The sequence below is a fragment of the Sander lucioperca genome, chromosome 23, assembly GCF_008315115.2.
Source record: "Sander lucioperca isolate FBNREF2018 chromosome 23, SLUC_FBN_1.2, whole genome shotgun sequence".
In the NCBI taxonomy this organism is placed as follows: Eukaryota; Metazoa; Chordata; class Actinopteri; order Perciformes; family Percidae; genus Sander; species Sander lucioperca.
The window spans coordinates 3,437,849-3,456,740 of NC_050195.1; the positions used below are offsets into that span (position 1 = coordinate 3,437,849).

The window sequence follows — 18,892 nt, forward strand, 5'->3', positions numbered from 1 at the left end:
TCATTTTAATTGTAATTTTTCTTCTGTTATTTAGTTTTGTAAACAGACATTGTTACATATATTTTTTTGTTTAATTTCTTTTTTTTTGCAGTATATGTTATGAAATGTTTTAATATTGTCTGATTAAATGTTGTCTTGGACCCCAGGAAGACTAGCTGGTCGTCTAGGCGTCAGCTAATGGTGGATCCTTATAATAAATACAAAAAAAATACATTCCTCTGTTAACTTACCTCCTTAATCCTTGTGTTGTCTTCCCGTTAACCATGCAACTTTTTGTTATTCTAAGTCAACATTTTGACGTTTTTGTCACTTTTATCCAAGTTTTTTTGTCACTTTTTCCAAGTTTTTTCTGCGCCTTTTGGCATTTTTGTGGGATTTTTCCTGCATTTAGAAGCTTTTTCTGACATTTTTGTCACTTTTTTCAATCAAAACACCCAAATTCAATGAAAGTAGCGAACTGATCATTTATTTTACTTGTGAAGAGCGTTGTATGCAACCATCCACGTTGCTTTTTATTGTTGAAAATTTGGTTGAAAAAAAACCCAATTTCTGATATAGAAACATTTTGAAAATTGGTCAAATTTGACCCGAGGACAACAGGAGAGTTAAGTAGGAATGTGCAGCTGCATGTGTACATTGCTGCACAGCTGAAAACGTGTATTGCCAGACAAATGATCCAGTAAACTTTGAATGATATATTTCTGTGTGTGCAGAGCTTGAAGTGGAAAAAAAAGGTACTCTCTTGCATTGGCAAATCATTATGACATTTGAGATTTCTACAGTAAAAAACAAAACTTGGAGATATTGCTGGTACAACAACAATTTATTGTTATTTATTAACAACATAAATGTATGTATTTATTTAAACAAGTCGTGTGTGTGTGTGTGTGTGTGTGTGTGTGTGTGTGTGTGTGTGTGTGTGTGGGAAGGGGGCAGAGGAGAAATAGAGCGAGGAAGCAGATGTGTAGATGCGACCGGAGCAGAGTTGGTGGAATAAGTTTAAATGTTGTACCCAGTGTGTGCGGTGTCCGAAACAACCTCCACACACGTCTTTTTAGTTTCTGTGTTTCCAGCAGTGATAAATCTGTTACGGTCAGGCTGCAGGCATCAGACAGCTTTTCCCAACTAGCGTCCGTGGCTAAGCTAACTTCTGGTAGGGTGGGCCGACTGCTTGCCTTTGCGTGATTTGTCAAGATCCGAGGTAAATTACGTAGTGCCCTCTGGGTAGTGTAGTTTATGTAACGTTAGGGTCAATCTCTCTAAAACTGACGCTTTCTCTGTCAGTGGTAGAGTACCGGCTACATGCCAGAAGTAGCGGTACGCAAGAAAAAGTGCAGGTACGCTTAAGAGTAAAATGTAGAAGTGCCGGTACTGCGTACCGGTGAGTACCGGCCCACTTCGAGTACTGTGTGTGTGACCCTCTCTATTTCATACATCTAGGATAACACAGCAGCTGAACAGAGCGCAGCGGCAACCCTTTCAAAAATAAATGTTTAACGTTCATCTTGTTTGACACCAGAACACTCAGAATTAATCAGTTTCATGGAAATTTGGGCTCTTAAAATATTTCTCTTCCTGATTATTAGTTTCCAAACTATCTTTTATTTCCCATTCCAGCTTTCATTCCGTCTTCACAACATCACGTTCACCACAGTTTGAGTTTTGTTCTGAAGCGTTAAGGTGCTGACACACCAACCCGATTATCAGCCGTTGGACAGTCTGGCGAGGTCGGTGACCCGAATCTGTTCTGTGTGTTCCGTGCCGTTGGCGTTCTTTTGGGCCGATTTGACTTGTTGAATCGGCCAGTGGGCAGTCAGACTCAATGACAAATTACCGGAAATGACGAGCAGGATGAGCGTGACGAACGCCTCTCAAAATCTGACGAAAATCTTTTAAACTGACCTTTGTTGATCTGAAATGAAGACAGATTCAGCAACTGCACGGCCTATTTCTCTCTTAAAATGTTTTCAGAAACACGTTTCAGTGAACTATTTTCGTAAAATATGTGATCGTATTCCGACCGAGCTGCCATTACGGTTAGTTTTGAAATTCGGGAGAAGCCAGACCCATGTGGCGCGTTCTTCCAATCAGCCGCCTGCTGTTATGGAGAAGCATTACGTCTCGCGCACACGCAGAACGTACTCTCAAGTCGGCGTCGCTTCAATGTGTTCTGAGGCACATTTTTGACCAACTCGGAGAGACTGATCAGTCCGACTGCTTTTTTTCTGTTCTGTATTTAAGTCAACAAAGATTTTAGGGGTAAAATCAGAAACCACAAATCAAAAGCTTGTCCTGCTCATAATTAAACTTTGAGGAAACTATATTGTTCACCACATTATCATACAGATATTCACCTTTATGTAGGATAATCTAGTAACGACAACTTTCATGTTCTTCCAACAAAATGGTGACCTTGTTAGCCGGTTAAATTGTGGCAATTTATTTGCTGCATATTATGTTCCTCCAACAGTATGAGAGTCCACTTGTGGAGGTTTAGTAAGCAGCGAAATAATGATTATGCTTGTTGATTCTGGTTCTTATCAAATCCTCTGATTGAAGTGATTTTATGAGATAAACGTAGTTTTGATTTTGTTCAATTGATCCTCAGTAGTTTTCAGTGGTGAAGGAAGTACTGAATCTCAGTACTTAAGTTAAAGTACAAATAACCACAGACATATTTTCTTTAGGAAAAGTACCACAATGACAACCTAACTTAAGTAGAAAGTAAAAAGTACCTGATTTTAAATGTAGGCCTACTTTAAGTATTAAAAGTAAAAGTACTTGCATAACGATTTATTATCTTAATGTCTATATTATATAGGCTATATATATATCTGATAAATAAACAAAAAACTAAACTCTGGTCTATCCTCTATGTAATGAACCACCCTCTCTTTACGGAGTCGCTTTTTGAGACGAACATTCAGGAAATGACCACCAGGCTGTAAACCATAAAGCATCAGAGAAACTGAGCTCTCATCTCCGCCCGTAGCAGCAGCAGTCGGGGCGCCGCCAGCGGGTTCGGCAGCTCCACTACCCCGCGGAGAGCTACGGCGATCACCGTCACTTGCCATCCCTGACCTGCTCACCCACTCCCACTTCGGGCTTCGCGCCGACTCGTGCCGTATGTGACGGTCAGGAAGACATTTTGGCAGGGGGAAAAACTGATCAGAAAATGTAACGGAACGTTGTAGAAACGTAGTGGAGTAGAAAGTATCATAATTGCTGCAAAATGTAACGAAGTAAAAGTCAAAAGTATGCACTATTGATTCTACTTAAGTAAAGTACAGATACGTAAAAAATGTACTTAAGTACAGTAACGAAGTATTTGTACATCGTTACATTCCACCATTGGTATTTATACATTTTATAACCTTCACATTCAGCCTTCATAAAGTAACAGTCAGTAAAGTAACTTCGCTGCAAAATATTCACACCTTTTTGTATATTGGAAGAAACATCAATATACAGTATATACAAATATAACTTTTAAAAACCCTGTACATTATGCTTCACATTGTTTCCACACATTCAAACGTTTGATGTTCACAGTAAAACGTCTGGGTCATACACCTGCGAACAGTTGTTGCTCTGACGGCCGTTCCAGATGTTGTCACAGATTTTATTACTGTTACCTGCCGTGAACCGTGCTGAACACTTTCAGTTTTATTGTTTTATCTGTTTAAACATTTACCTGGATGATCACATAATCAAAGGTTACTTCTCTCCATTTACTGGAAATCACTTTGGAATCAGTTGCTTTGTTCGCAAACATGACAGCTCCTGTCCTGATAGTTTAGACAAGTTCTTTGTTTTGTAACTTGGAGACTTGGAGCAGATTTATTTAGCTTACCATTATTGTTGTTGAGGAACATCGGTGACGAGGGGTAAGTGTTATTATATTATTATTTCACTGTCAGAGGGTCGAGTTTAGTCTCCTTGTGGCAGGTATCTGTTTGACTTAATCTGTGACCACACTGCCCATATTTACTGGAAAGTAACTGTTAGTAAATTGAGGGAATTGGATCTGTATTGGTAGTAGGGTTGGGTACCGTTTGGATTTTTACGATTCCGATGCCGAACCGGGACTTTTAAAACAATTCCGATTCCTAAACCGATTCTTGAAAAGCTGAAAAATTACATCAAAGAAAGGCTCTTTTATAGAGTTTTTTTTAAAATTGAAAATTATTTTTAATTTAAAAATATATTAGCATTTTAAAGTACTTTCCCAGAGGGAAAATATGGCATTTTAAAAGTAGCCTACATTTACATTAGCTAGCTAACGGTAGACTACAGAGAAAGTGTGATATTTTTACCTCCATTTTGGTGAGCCCAGAGGGAAAATATGGCATTTAAAAAATAGCCTACATTTACGTTAACTAGCAAACGGTAGACTACAGAGAGAGTGTGATATTTTAACGTCCATTTCGGAGCGAAAGAGGGAAAATATTTCAGTCGACACATTAAGTGGAACCAAAATTTGTGTTCTAATCCGGTCCGATTCCTATTGGTTGCGTAGGAACCGGTTCTGTAGTGGAACTGGGTTTCGGTACCCAACCCTAATTGGTAGATAATAAATCAGTGCAAACGGTTATTAAAGTTTTTAGAAAACTCTTTAAATTCCCTGCTCGAACTTTGTATTTAAGTGATTCTAGTACTTAAGGAGCTCGCCTGATATCAGACAGAATTGTCAACTCATTTCACTTAGTTTCTATCTTCAATCTGATTTCGATGGGGGAGCGTGATTCTATTTTTCCTAACCAATCACTTGAGACAAACGGATTCTGCAGATGTTTTTACAGTTTTTAACGGTGATCCAGATTGAAAATCTGTGGAACTCTGGGTCTGCAGATTCCCACACAGAGAAACCTATCTGTTTGACTCTAACAATGTTTTAAGACGACAGTGATGCATAGCTCTGCCAACAATCTGGTTTTGCTGTTGCCTGATATCAGACAGAACTGTTATCTTGTTATACTCCGTGGAGGGGGCAGATCCAAAGGTCTGTACTAGGGCTGCACGAAATGACGAAAATATCTAACCGATTATTTTGACTGATATTGCAATTGCGATATGATTCACGATTTACAGTGGAGGGAATGATCATGTTTGTATCATTACTCTCATTTTCATAAAAAGTATTAAAATTAAAAAAAAAAGTGATTATAGTGTGATTTTTGCGAGGATCTGTACCAAACAAAGATTTTTTCTTTAGTCTGTAGGATACGATTTGTAGGCCGGGATGTCTCTGCAGCACCACAATACTTCATTCAGAATGGTTTGACACATATTTTGCCTTCAACAAATATTGCGCTGCCCCTGCGATTTGGATATTGCGCTAGTCCATATTGCGATTTCGATAAAATTGCGATTAATTGTGCAGCCCTAGTCTGTAGATTCAAAGGTCTGTACCCAGGCAAATGAAGGTTACCATTGTTTTTATGGCTCCATCTTGGTTCCAGCACACAGCTTGACAATGTTTGACAATGGCGTTTGTCCCGCCCATGCCACTGATCGCGGTGCTCATTGGATCGATTGGTTTTTTTAAACTGAGAAACCACTGTTTCATGTCACGATGCCAGACAAATCAAAGTCAACTGGGTGGAGTCCGCGGATTCAAAGATCAAGGCAAGTTCAGAGAGACTTTATAGAGACGCAAAGTCCCTTCTCTGCCAGTCGGCCACCATTTAATTCAATTTTATTTATAGTATCAAATCATAACAAAAGTTATCTCTAGACAGTAGGTCTAGACCACACTGTGATTTACAAAGACCCAACAATTCTAACAATTTCCCCAAGAGCAAGCATTTGGTGCAACAGTGGCAAGAAACCTCGGACAGACCCAGGCCCTTGGTGGGCGGGGGCACAACAGAGACACTATACAGATATAGAGAAATATGATTCATAATAATTAAAGCAGTTGGTATGATAAACAGTGGCAATTTTTGTGTGTGTGTGCGTCTTTAACAAACTTGATTCCTTTGAATGTTGTGAGCTCACAGTCAGTGTTCCTGTTTTACCTCTCAGACTGACTTCAGATCAGAAGATGAGTGATGTGGAGGAAGAGGAGGACGGAGCAGAGTCTGTACTATCCGGCTGTCAGTCTATGAAGAGTGACCGGTCCAAAGTTCTTCCTCTAGAGTTCAGTAATGAACCTGGACCCTCAGACACAAAGTAAGTAAGAGAACTGCTACTCCCAACTAGAGTTTAGATTCTCTGCCCGAGCCCAAACCGTTTTTCTAATCATTACTTTATTAGCCTTATTCGGTGGGGAGCAAGCTCTGCCTCTCCAGCTTCTCCCGTAGCTCTGAGTGTATGTCCTGCACTGACTTGAGTGTGAGGTAAACTGGGCTACATCGCGTCCCCCCCCCTCTGCAGCACTGTTGTCGGCCAATTAGGTGATGGAGACCAGAAAGTCTCCTACATGGTTCCAGGACTTTGATTATGTTGCTGCCTTGATCTGTTCCCCTCACTATTCAGCTGAGGGAGCAGCTAGGTCGAGGTTTTTTTTTACGTTTCTTCATTCGGATCCATTTGCGATCCAAACAGCAGTTTACAGGCTTCGTCCTTGTTGCATTACCGGTATTCATTAAGATTATTCTAAACAGATTTCTGTAGTTCAAACAACTCAAGAATTGTAGTTGAGAACGTCAGTTATAACTAGGGATGTCCCGATCAAGTTTCTTTGCCCTCGAGTCCGAGTCATTTGATTTTGAGTATCTACCGATACCGAGTCCTGATCCGATACTTCTATGATAATTCAACTTTATAATACCTCCAGACCGCAGACATACTCGCGCTCCCCGCTTCAAGCTGCTTCCGTGTTCTACTTTGCCGGCATTTAACCAATAGCGTCTCTGCAACAAAGTGATGTCATGCCGCACGCGTTGCTGTTTCTGTGTGGAGTCAAAAGGGTCTAACTCTGGGCCACCGCATAACTATAGATGTGTTAAAAAGTAATGAGAATATATATACATATATATCCCAGTCCTGATCGGGAGGTAACGTCCGATTCCGATCGAGTCTGAAACCACGTGATCGGGCCCGATTTCCGATCACGTGATCGGATCTGGACATCCCTAGTTATAACGGCCCACGTATTAAAACATTGTCTGGTTTAAATCGGGCTCGGGCTCATAATCACAGTTAATGTGTCGGGCCGGGCCGGACTTGGACACAACGTGCACGGGCTAGGGTAGGGTCGGGCTTGATTTTTTGGACCTGATCTAAGCTCTACTCCCAACTCTCTGAAGTTTCTGTCTTCCTGAAGGTGTATTTAAACCCATGCTGAAAGCGCTGCGTTTAGCTGAACCTAAACAAAGATATTTCAGTCGCCTAAAACACAAATGCTAAAGCCTAGTTCAGCCTATCTCTCTGGGAAGTGAAGTCTCTCTCTGGGAAGTATGCAAAAGTGTGGCAGGCCCACCGACCTCCAAAAGGAGACCGTCCTGAAACAAGACATTCCCTAATCATGCAGCTCCCTAGATTCCCTGAATAAAATTGTAGTCCGGGGTTTCTTATACGACTGTTACTACAGCCAAATGCACAGCATATGTGCATACAACTTACTGAGCTGGTCTCATTGGTCGCTTTTAAGAGGATGATGATTGACTTGGAGGCAGCCACATCTGGCTGCAGATGTTTTGCCTGATGTGTTTAGGATTGTGGTTGACTTTTTTGTGTTTGTATGTACTGAATGTGTGGTTGTACTGCTGCCTGTCTTGGCCAGGACACTCTTGAAAAAGAGATTTTTAATCTCAATGAGTCTCTTCCTGGTTAAATAAAGGTAAAAAAAAAAAATATATGCCAGGCATATTGTACTAGTGTGTCAGGCGAATCTTCTTCTGTGTACCACGTATCAGTCTTACTGGTTGCTATGGGTTGCTATGCTGTGACCGAACACGAAAATGGTGGCGGCAAAGTACTATGACGTTAGGTGGTCCTTATGAATTGTCCTCTTTGTATCTGTGACAGATTTCAGTCATCAAGGAAAGCTGAAATCTAATCTAAGAGGACTAATGCAACTTGTAAACCTCCTAATTATTGACAATAACAGTAGTTTGTGTATTTAGAGCTTTCTAAATGGCTTTTAAAAGGATAATTTATCAAATATTCAAGCAATTAGAATAAAAACATTTTGGTGTTTGCAGAGTTCAGTACAACAGACATAGAGCAGAGTTTCTTATATCACGCTGTCTGTCTTTGAAGAGTGACCGGTCCGTGTGTGTGTGCGTCTCACTTCCTGTAGTCTCAGTCTTGCGTGTGACTCCTGAATAAACCTAATCCTTTGCTGTGAGCACACACAGTCAGTCAGTGTTTCTGTTTTACCTCTCAGACTGACTTCAGATCAGAAGATGAGTGATGTGGAGGAAGAGGAGGACGGAGCAGAGTCTGTAGTATCTGGCTGTCAGTCTATGAAGAGTGACGGGTCGATGCCACGTTCTCTGAACTTTAGTAAAGAACCTGGACCCTCAGACACAAAGTAAGAGAACTGCTGCTAACTCATTTATATTACTCATTTTCAGTTACTTCTGCTAATGTCATTTTTGTTTTGCTTTTTTTGTTTACTTTGTGTTTGTATATTAAAATGAATTAATAATTCTTAAAAGTTTATTTGCTAACTGAAATTTAACAAATCTTTTGTGACAAAGAGAAATCCTTTGTGCCATCGTCCTCTTTGTATCTGTGACACCTTTCAGTCATCTAGAAAAGCTGTAATCTAATCTAAGAGGACTCATACAAATTTTGAATCCTCCTAATTATTGACACTAGCAGTTGTTTGTGCAATTAGAGCTTCAATAATGGCTTAACAGTCCCTCCAGGATTTTGCGGGAGCTTTTGTAAAAAATTGCAATAAAAGTTGCGATGTCTTTTGTATGTTTGTTACAATGAAGTTGCGGGAGACAGTGAAAGTTGCAAAGAAGTTGCGATTATTTTTTTGTATAGTTCTTTAAAAATAAAAAGGAAACTTGTTTTGGGGAGAATAAAACTACTCTGAGCTGAGTTTTCCTAGTAACCAAAAAGGCTCAGGATGCTGTAAATGTTGGTATAATATGAAAATGGCCGGTGGATTTAAGACAAAAAAATAATAATTTATTGAATGAATCAAATTTGAACATATGTGTCAGTGGCTTGTTGATCTTTACATTAAGTTATTTCCCTATGCTGGCCTGGGACACACATTCATACGGTTTGATAAAGTACTGACTTTAACTTATCATTAACTTACAATAACGAGCGCAGCTGTCCTCAATTTAGGTCATCGTGTCGTCTCATCTCCTTTTTCTCCTGCATCCACCATGTGTGTGTGTGTGTGTGTGTTTGTGTGTGTGTGTGTGTGTGTGTGTGTGTGTGTTTGTGTGTGTGTGCAAGCGTCAGTCGCGGGGGGTACGGAGCAGTAGCCCCACCCGCTGCAGAGAGCCGACAGCCAGGATGGAAACAGCAGCAACTTCAGCGACTTTTAAATCGTTAAGTCTACAATGATGTTAAAATGTATCGGACGGTCTGACATGTTTTGCACGGTCTTTCGTTGTACGTTTTGTTGGTAAATGAGTCGCACACACGTCTCGTCTTCATATCAAAAACAAGGAAATGATCAACCCCGTTCTCACTCCCGATTGGTCATTGGCTCTCAGAGTGCACGTGGGACTGCTGTGATTGGTTGAAGTCGCGGGAAACTTCAGGTTATTGATCAAATGTGCGGAAAAGTTGCGGTGATTGGTCAAAATTGCGACTTGCACCAAATTCGCGGTGATTGGTTGAATTTGCGTGAATTGGTGCCATCGCGAAATCCTGGAGGGACTGGCTTAAAACGAGAATTTATCAAAGATTCAAGAGATAAGAATAAAAACAATCTTGATGTTTGCAGAGTTCAGTACAACACACAGAGAGCAGGGTCTGTAGTATCACGCTGTCTGTCTATGAAGAGTGACCGGTCCAAAGTTCTTCCTCTAGAGTTCAGTAATGAACCTGGATCCTCAGACACAAAGTAAGTAAGAGAACTACTACTAACTCATTTATATGACACATTATCAGTTTGCTCTGCCAATGTTTTCAGTTGTTTGTGTTTGTATAACTATAAATTAAAAGCTTTCAGCAGATAATAAAAAGGGAAGAAAATGGTCAAATGCAGTTTTGGACCACTTCTGTTATTAAAAAGTCATAGTATAGTGGCCGGGTTGGCTCAGCGGGTAGAGCAGGAGCACATATACTTGGAGGTTTATGCCTCGATGCAGACGTTCAGGGTTCGGGTCTGACCTGACGATTTCCTGCATGTCTTCCCCCTCTCTCTCCCCTTTCTCACCTATCTATCCTGTTGATTAAAGGCGGAAAAAACCCAAAACATAATCTTAAAAAAAAAAATAATTTAGTTTTGGACCACTTTGTTTTTTTTTAGAATATTTGAATCATGCCTTCATTTGATAGTTGGCAATAGAAAGTGATAGGATCACTGTTACATGATGTGTTTCTTAGACAAAGGTTGATATTTTTCAGCAGTAATCAACAAATCATTTTAGTTTTTAAAGAAATGTCTTTACAGGAAGAGGAGTGATGTTTCTAAGGAGCAGCCTTCCAGATCCCGAACCAGAACTAGACTGCAGACAGCCGGTCAGACCAGCACTGTTCAAAGTAAGTCTGAACATCTGTCTGTAAGTACATCTGTCTGCTGATATATTCATGTCTGAAAACACGACTTGTTTTAATACAGTGACATTTATTGTGTCGTACATTTGACAATGGTTGTGCATACAGCTTGCCGTTTAACATCATTATAAATATTACATTTTAAAGGTGCAGTAGGTAAAAACTACCTTTCTGTCATTTTTGCTGAAACTGACCCTATGTTCGAGTAGAACTACATGAAGCAGGTAATTTAAAAAAAATCTGGCTCCTCTGGCACCACCTACAGCCTGTAGTGCGATTTGCAAAAATCCACAGCTCCCTGTTCAGATGCACCAATCAGGGCCAGGGGGGCGTGTCTAACTGTTCAGATGCACCAATCAGGGCCAGGGGGGCGTGTCTAACTGCGTGTCAATCACTGCTCATGCACACACATTTATTCTGCCTTGTGGGGGGAGGGGCTTAGGAGAGCATTTTGGGCTTTAGCGGAAAGGGGGGGAGGAACTGAGAAGTTGTTGATGTTCACATTTTTTGGCTAAGTCCTGGATCTTCACAATCCTATCTACAGCACCTTTAAGTCCACTTGAAATTTAACTACATGTTTTTTTTTCTGCTCCAGCGAACATATCTGCTCTGTATCGCTTCTCCTGTGTTGGGATGGGATGATTACTTTATAACCTTTACTTCTTTATATGTTGTCATATTGATCGTTTTCATATTTGTAATAAAAATAATCACCAGTTGGCAACTTGTCTTTTTCTTGGTTTGTCTCTCACCTTTGTCCTTTTTCTAGTGATTGGTGGTCAGCATAAATATAAGATCAGTGTGAAGAGGACATGTAAATGTGTAACTGAAGGAGCTGATACAACAAGTGGAACTCCCCTCAACAGGATCTACATTGCGCTCTACATCACAGAGGGATGGAGTGGAGAAGTTAATACCCAACATGAGGTTTGGCAGCTTGAGACAGCTTCCAAGATGAAGACTTTCCATGACGCTCCAATCAAGTGCTGCGACATCTTTAAAGCCTTACCTGACCAACAGAAACACATCAGAGTCGTTCTGATGCTCGGCGTTGCTGGCGTTGGAAAAACCTTCTCAGTGCAGAAGTTCTGTCTGGACTGGGCTGAGGATTTGGAAAACCAAGATATCAGTCTGGTGATTGCACTTTCGTTCAGGGAGCTGAACTTGATCAAAGATGAGCAGTACAGTCTTCTGGAGCTGCTCCGTGTTTTCCATCCAGCATTACAGGAGCTCACAGCAGAGCAGCTCGCTGGCTCTAAAGTTCTCTTCATCTTTGACGGCCTGGATGAAAGCAGACTTTCACTGGATTTCAACAACAATGAGGTTGTTTCTGATGTCACACAGAAGTCATCGATCAACGTGCTGTTGACAAACCTCATCGAGGGGAAGCTGCTTCCCTCGGCTCTCTTCTGGATAACTTCCCGACCTGCGGCAGCTGATCACATCCCTCCTGCTTGTGTTGACAGGGTAACAGAAGTACGAGGCTTCACTGACGACCAGAAGGAGGAGTACTTCAGGAAGAGAGTCGGTGATGAAGAGATGTCCAGCAGAATCATCTCCCACATCAAGACATCCAGGAGCCTCGACATCATGTGTCTGATCCCAGTCTTCTGCTGGATCACTGCTACAGTTCTGGACCACATGTTGACTACAGACCAGAGAGGAGAGCTGCCCAAGACCCTGACTGACATGTACTCACACTTCCTGCTGGTTCAGACCAAGAGGAAGAAGCAGAAGTATGATAAGGGACATGAGTTGAGTCCACAGGAGCTGACGGAGGCTGACAGGGAAGTTCTTCTGAAGCTGGGGAGGCTGGCGTTTGAACAGCTGAAGAAAGGAAACATCATGTTCTACCAAGAAGACCTGGAGTGCTGTGGTCTGGATGTCACAGAGGCCTCGGTGTACTCAGGAGTTTGTACACAGATCTTGAATAGAGAGAGTGTGATCTTAAAGAAAACAGTCTACTGCTTTGTTCATCTGAGCGTTCAGGAGTTTCTGGCTGCAATCTACTTCTACCACTGTTACACCAACAGGAACACAAAGGTACTGGAGGACTTCCTGGGGAAGATGTCTCTGGATGTCTACTTGCAGAACGCAATGGAGAAATGCCTTAAAAGTAAGAATGGCCACCTGGACCTGTTTGTCCGCTTCCTTCATGGCCTCACTCTGGAGTCAAACCGGAGACTCTTAGGAGGCCTGCTGGGTGAGACAGACAACAGTCCAGAAGTCATTCAGAGAGTCATCAACAACCTGAAGAAGATGAACAGTGATAAAATCTCTCCTGACAGAAGCATCAACATCTTCCACTGTCTGACGGAGATGAACGATCACTCAGTCCATCAGGAGATCCAAGAGTTCCTGAAGTCAAAGAACAGATCAAAGAAGAAACTCTCTGAGATCCACTGCTCAGCTCTGGCCTACATGCTGCAGATGTCAGAGGAGGTTCTGGATGAGTTGGAACTGGGGAAGTACAACACATCAGCGGAGGGACGACTGAGACTGATTCCAGCTGTGAGGAACTGCAAAAAGGCTCTGTAAGTCCAGATTTGATTAACATTATAAATCAATGTATAATAATGTATTATTACATGAATTGATTCGGTGATGTCAGTCACACAACAATATCTATCTAATTAACATGCTGCTCATTAACAAAAAACACATTTCATTTTGGATTGTTGCTATAAAAACCCTAAGTCTGTTGAACTGAGCAGTGGGGCATTTGTTTGTTACATAGTCTTTTCTTTTTAATTTCCCACGTGGACTTGAACCTGACAGCAGCAGATAGCAAAAAGAAATCATCTTTTCTAACTGTAATTGTTCACTGAGTTTTCCAATAAAGATGACCTCATGCTAACTTTGTGGAGACAGACGTGGGATCGTATCACACTGACAGACTGTGGACATTATGGATGTAACTACATTTCCTCTCCTTTCATATGCAAGATTAAAGCAAAACAAAGATTAAAGTCAGGTATGAGAAAGAGAAATGAGCATTGCTTCATGTCAAACACAGTGAGAAAAGATTAGTTGAACCACTGTGAAGAGAAAATGTTCATCAAAATTGTTTTATCATCAAATGCATGAGGTAAATATAAAGTGTTGTCTTTTATAGTTACATTAATAAATGTGTTGTGACAGACTTTCTGGCTGTGGACTCTCTGAGACTCACTGTGAAGTCGTGGCCTCAGCGCTGACGTCTAACCCCTCCCATCTGAGAGAGCTGGACCTGAGTAAGAACAAGCTGCAGGACTCAGGAGTGAAGTTTCTGTCAGCTGGATTAAAGAGTCCAAACTGTCGACTGGAGACTTTGAGGTAAATTCACTGACTGTAGCTTGTACATTAAGCCAATTTTTGACCAAAGACTAGCGACGAGACAAAATCGTCTAAGAACGTTGCAGGAAATAATTTGCAGCGGTCTGATCCGGCCCGTCTCAGCTCAACTCATGCCAGCCGATGGTGTTGCTGTGACTCAGCTGGTCAAGTCTCCAGTGGCTGGTTTTAGACCCGTTTCATCAGCCAATAGAGAAGTCAGCTTGTAATGTCAGCTAATAACTATAGAAATAAAACGATCCATGATTCATTTTATTTTAATTTTATAAAATGAACAATAATTAACTTATTTAAAGGGAGTTAGGAGGAGACAATGTTGAGATTTATAATAACATGTAACTGTATGGACCATAGTATAGTATAAAGGTTAAGTTGTTAATATATATAACATTTGGGCTCCAGATAATCACGTATTTTATCTGCTGAACCATAACATTTATTTGACAAACCAACCAGATTTAATTAACAAAGCACATGAGGCTACACTTCATCTGTATCATCTTCCACTATTAATGAGAGCTCTTTTTCAGTTTTTAACCTGCGTCCTGTTGGGTTCAGGTGTCATTCATTGTCTTCTAAAGTTACATCATTTATTCTTTTTCAGAATGTATCGCTGCAGTTTGTCAGAGATCAGCTGTGCTCATCTGGCCTCAGCTCTGAAGTCCAACCCCTCCCATCTGAGTGAGCTGGACCTGGGTAACAATGAGCTGCAGGATTCAGGAGTGAAGCTGCTGTGTGGTTTTCTGGAGAGTCCACAATGTAGACTGGAGATTCTGGAGTAAGTAGAGGGTTTAAGTCAGTCCATGCTGGATTCAGCAGTATTAAACGAAACACAGTTTGTATCAAAGCAAAGATCCAGTATTTCCTGTAAACTTTCAACCTTCTCAGTGAAGTTGTGAGAGGTGAATGGTGACAGGCCTCAGGATTGGACAGAGAGAAAGAGAGAGAGAGAGAGAGAGAGAGAGAGAGAGAGAGAGAGAGAGAGAGAGCAGTCAGCCAATCAGATGAGCCAGAAGCTTGTTGTGATGATGTTTGAGTTGATGTGAAGAGGACTGTTGTTTTCTTTATGTCTGCAGGAAATAAAGCTGGATTACAGCTAACAGCATCACGTGTACAGAGACATCAAACTGTCCAACCATCAAATCTCATGTTAAAGTGGTTGTTCTCTCATTTCAACACTAAACTATTGATCAGTTCACCTTTGTCACAGCTCTGAGATCAGTCTGACTGAAGCCTGCAAAATACTTATTTTATAAAACCATCATTACATTTAGTAACCATGCAATCTGTATACAGACCAGAAGCTCCGCAGAAGTCCAGCAATCACAGCTGATGTTTTACCGTCATCCATGTATCATTCCATTATCTTCCTACCACAGTTGGTTGAAGACTGACTGACCGTGTAGCATGGACAGACAGGGAGTCTGGTGTAGCTTTGACTGTCACTTGTGTTGTTTTTTTCAGCAGCGGATTAATCCACATTTGGTGCTCTAGTGAGTATTTGTGAGACAGTGTATGTGGGATTGAGTCTAAGTGTGTGTGTGAGTGTGTTCATGGTGATGAAGGAACATGTAACTCAGTGCAACAGCGTGGCTCACTTATCTGTTTTTATGATATATCAGGCTGTGATGCACACAGTATTTTTAAGGATATTTATTCACTGTTTGTTAGAGGCTGAACACAAGATTTGATGACAAGAACAACAATATACAAATGTGATAAGTGTGTTAAACCACTTGGCCACTAACAGCCGACTACGTCATTATTGAAGTAGCAGCAAGTTGTCCTTAATATTAATAAAAGCTCTTTTTCACTCTTTGTATTATACCATTTTTAACCTGCATCCTGTTGGGTCCAGGTGTTAGGAGTTTATATTTTCTTAACTTCTTCATTCTAAACCTTTAGGTCTGAACAGATTATGAAACATTGAATGATTTCAAGCGGGAACATTGTCTTTTAAACTTACATAATTTATTCTTTATTCAGATTGTATCACTGCGGTTTGTCAGAGAGCAGCTGTGCTTCTCTGGTCTCAGCTCTGAAGTCCAACCCCTCCCATCTGAGGAATCTGGAGCTGGGTCTCAACAAGCTGCAGGATTCAGGAGTGAAGCTGCTGTGTGTTTTTCTGGAGAATCCACACTGTAAACTGGAGACTCTGAGGTCAGTTCACTGGCGCTCCGTTACTATTCTAGATCTAATGTTTTTAATTAACGATTGAACCTAATTTATGTACAAACATATGTTGTACATATTCTTTTTTTCATAAATTAATGTTTTGCGTACTAAATTCAGTCTGCAGTCACAAAATACTTGTTAAAGAAAATTGTGCACTGTTAGTTGTTAAAGTAAATAAATGTTTGTTATTTTTGGTAAATGGTCACCAGTATACAGAAGACCGTCTACACTAATATTGATTTTAAATTGATAAAGTTTACTTTCTGAAGTAGAAATATTTCTTTGGCTTCTGTTAATTTTAATATGTTTTTACAAATGTCTGTTCAATGATATTTATTCTTCAGAACACAGCATTTTAAAGGATCAATATAGTGTTGATCCTGTAATCACAGACCTGACTGAGATGAGCAGCATGTTATTAATCTGTGTTGACATGAAAAGGTGTATGAATGTTGTGGTGATATTTGGATGATGATGATGATCCACAATAACACAATGACAAAGTCACTCTATTCATTTTAAGGAAAAGCTCATTGATTTAAAACACATCTGATTGGATTATAAATGGATTTGTATCTAATTCATGTATTCTTTATTCAGTTTGAATCGCTGCTGTTTGTCAGAGATCAGCTGTGCTTCTCTGGCCTCAGCTCTGAAGTCCAACCCCTCCCATCTGAGTGAGCTGTGGCTGTATAACAACAACAACCTGAAGAAGTCAGACGTGAAGCTGCTGTCCGACCTGAAGAAGAGTCCACACTGTAGACTGGATATTCTGGGGTAAGTAGAGGGCTGGTAGCTCAGTGTGTCTCTCCAATATGTTAACATAAGAGCTGAAAGGAAGCAGGCTACACTACACAGCCACTTGTTGTCCGAATTGGACTGAAGTCCCTGCTGGTCTTTATAGTTAGTATAGTATAGTATAGTATATTTATCTGGATGTTCTGCATCTCTGACTGACAGCTGATGAAGGGAGTCTCTGTAAACACTCATTTATCTTTTTTTAAATCATAAAAAAGTCAAAAAGTCGTATAGTATGTCGAAAAAAAAGTCATAGTATAGTATGTCGAAAAAGAAGTCATAGTATAGTATATCGAAAAAAATCATTAAAAAATCAAAAAAAGTCATAGTATAGTATGTCAAAAAAAGTCGGAAAAAGTCATACCAGAGTACGTCAAAAAAATCATAAACAAAATCATAGTATAGTATGTCAAAAAAATCATAAAAAGTCAAAAAAAGTCATAGTATATTGTAGTATGTCGAAAAAAATCATAAAAAGTCAAACTAGAGTATGTCAAAAACATCATAAAAAAGTCATAGTATAGTATGTCGAAAAAAGTTGGAAAAAAAGTCATAGTATAGTATGTTAAAAAACACTCATTTATCACTTCTGTTGTCTTCTTCTCTCATCAGATGGAATTGGCCGTGGGGATCTGCGTCAGAGTGATCAGAAAGTTTGATGTGTTGAGACACGATGTGGAGTCCACCATCATCCCTGTGGGTTCCTCTGGATCTGACAGTATCATCAGTGTATCTGGACTGCTCTGCTGCTGCTCGGTCCTTCTACACAGTCTCTGCAGACACACTGAGACTCCTCCACTCCTTCTGCTCCACACTCAACCACCTCCTCCACCCTCCACCTGGACCTGGGTTTCATCTTCTCTTTATACAGTTAGATATTCTAAACCCAAAGTGCCTCTGCAGATTAGTTCTGTTTATAAACAACTGTACATTAACACATTTAAATAGATATGTCTGCTTTGCTTTCTGTTGCAGCTCCATCCTGTGGAACAATGCAGTATTGCAGTTAATTCCCACATATTTCTAAATAATATAAGTTCAAATCGCATGTATGAAGTTACTTAATTACCACCAATACCAGCCGATTCTTATATTATAACAGATAAATATTTGCTTGTAACAAACAGAAGATAAAACCTGAATTGAATCAAGACTACTGAAGTTTCTCAACCGACTACAAACAGATTATGTCTGGATATTGATATTTTATTTTGGAAATCATTTTTGATGTGAAGTGATTAACATGCGGACTGTAGTTTCTATTATTGATTGTGTGTGTCTATAAAAAATATTGCAAGTAGGAAAATAATCTTTATTAATAAATATCTCTATTTTTGCTGTAAAAAAAGAAATCGTTTTTTTTAATTTATTACAGTTTGATGTGACTCTGCTAGTTTTTACATCATATATATAAACACAGACACATATAGTCAACCTGTGGCTCTTCTTTTCCTCAGAAATAAATGTTGAAGCAGCTGTTATCCCCACAGTTCATGTTCTGCAGCGTGTAAGTGTAAAGATGTTGAGCTGCACACCGTGGCACTTGATAAAACTGTAGATATGTGATTGGTATTTTATGGGCTTTTTTTGTCATGAAGTTTGTGAACCTTTATTTTTTGTATTATGTATGTAACTGCCCCTTTTGTATAATATTAAAATGTGTTGTTAAAAAAACTAAGTGTAATGTTTTTTGAGTCATAGTCGAAAAAAAGTCGAAAAAGTATAGCATGTTGAAAAAAGTCATAGTATAGTATGTTGAAAAATCATAAAAAAGTCATAGTATATTATGTTGAAAAAATCTAAAAAGTCATAGTATATTATGTCGAAAACAATCATAGTATAGTATGTCGAAAAAAATCATAATCATAGTAAAGTGTGTCGAAAAAAATCATAGTATAGTATGTCGAAAAAAGTCGAAAAAAATCATAATCATAGTATAGTG

At 39.9% G+C, this 18,892-nt stretch overlaps 1 protein-coding gene across 2 annotated transcripts; it reads left to right on the forward strand.

The window, feature by feature from the left end:
* The first annotated feature begins 5,963 nt into the window (after positions 1 to 5,963).
* LOC116053724 (protein NLRC3-like) lies at positions 5,964 to 18,275 on the forward strand. 2 transcript variants are annotated; one of them, XM_031304852.2, is made up of 10 exons: positions 5,964 to 6,174; positions 8,336 to 8,482; positions 9,869 to 9,988; positions 10,436 to 10,438; positions 10,541 to 10,629; positions 11,414 to 13,178; positions 13,786 to 13,959; positions 14,582 to 14,755; positions 15,964 to 16,137; positions 17,563 to 18,275. In XM_031304852.2, exons 1-10 carry the CDS (start codon positions 6,047 to 6,049, stop codon positions 17,594 to 17,596), a joined length of 2,808 nt encoding a protein of 935 aa, XP_031160712.1. In that variant the 5' UTR covers positions 5,964 to 6,046; the 3' UTR covers positions 17,597 to 18,275. The 2 variants fall into 2 exon arrangements, with proteins under 2 accessions (XP_031160712.1, XP_031160711.1); XM_031304851.2 differs by lacking the exons at positions 5,964 to 6,174; positions 8,336 to 8,482; positions 14,582 to 14,755 and having other exon boundaries at positions 9,875 to 9,988; positions 17,563 to 18,274.
* The last annotated feature ends 617 nt before the right edge of the window (positions 18,276 to 18,892 follow it).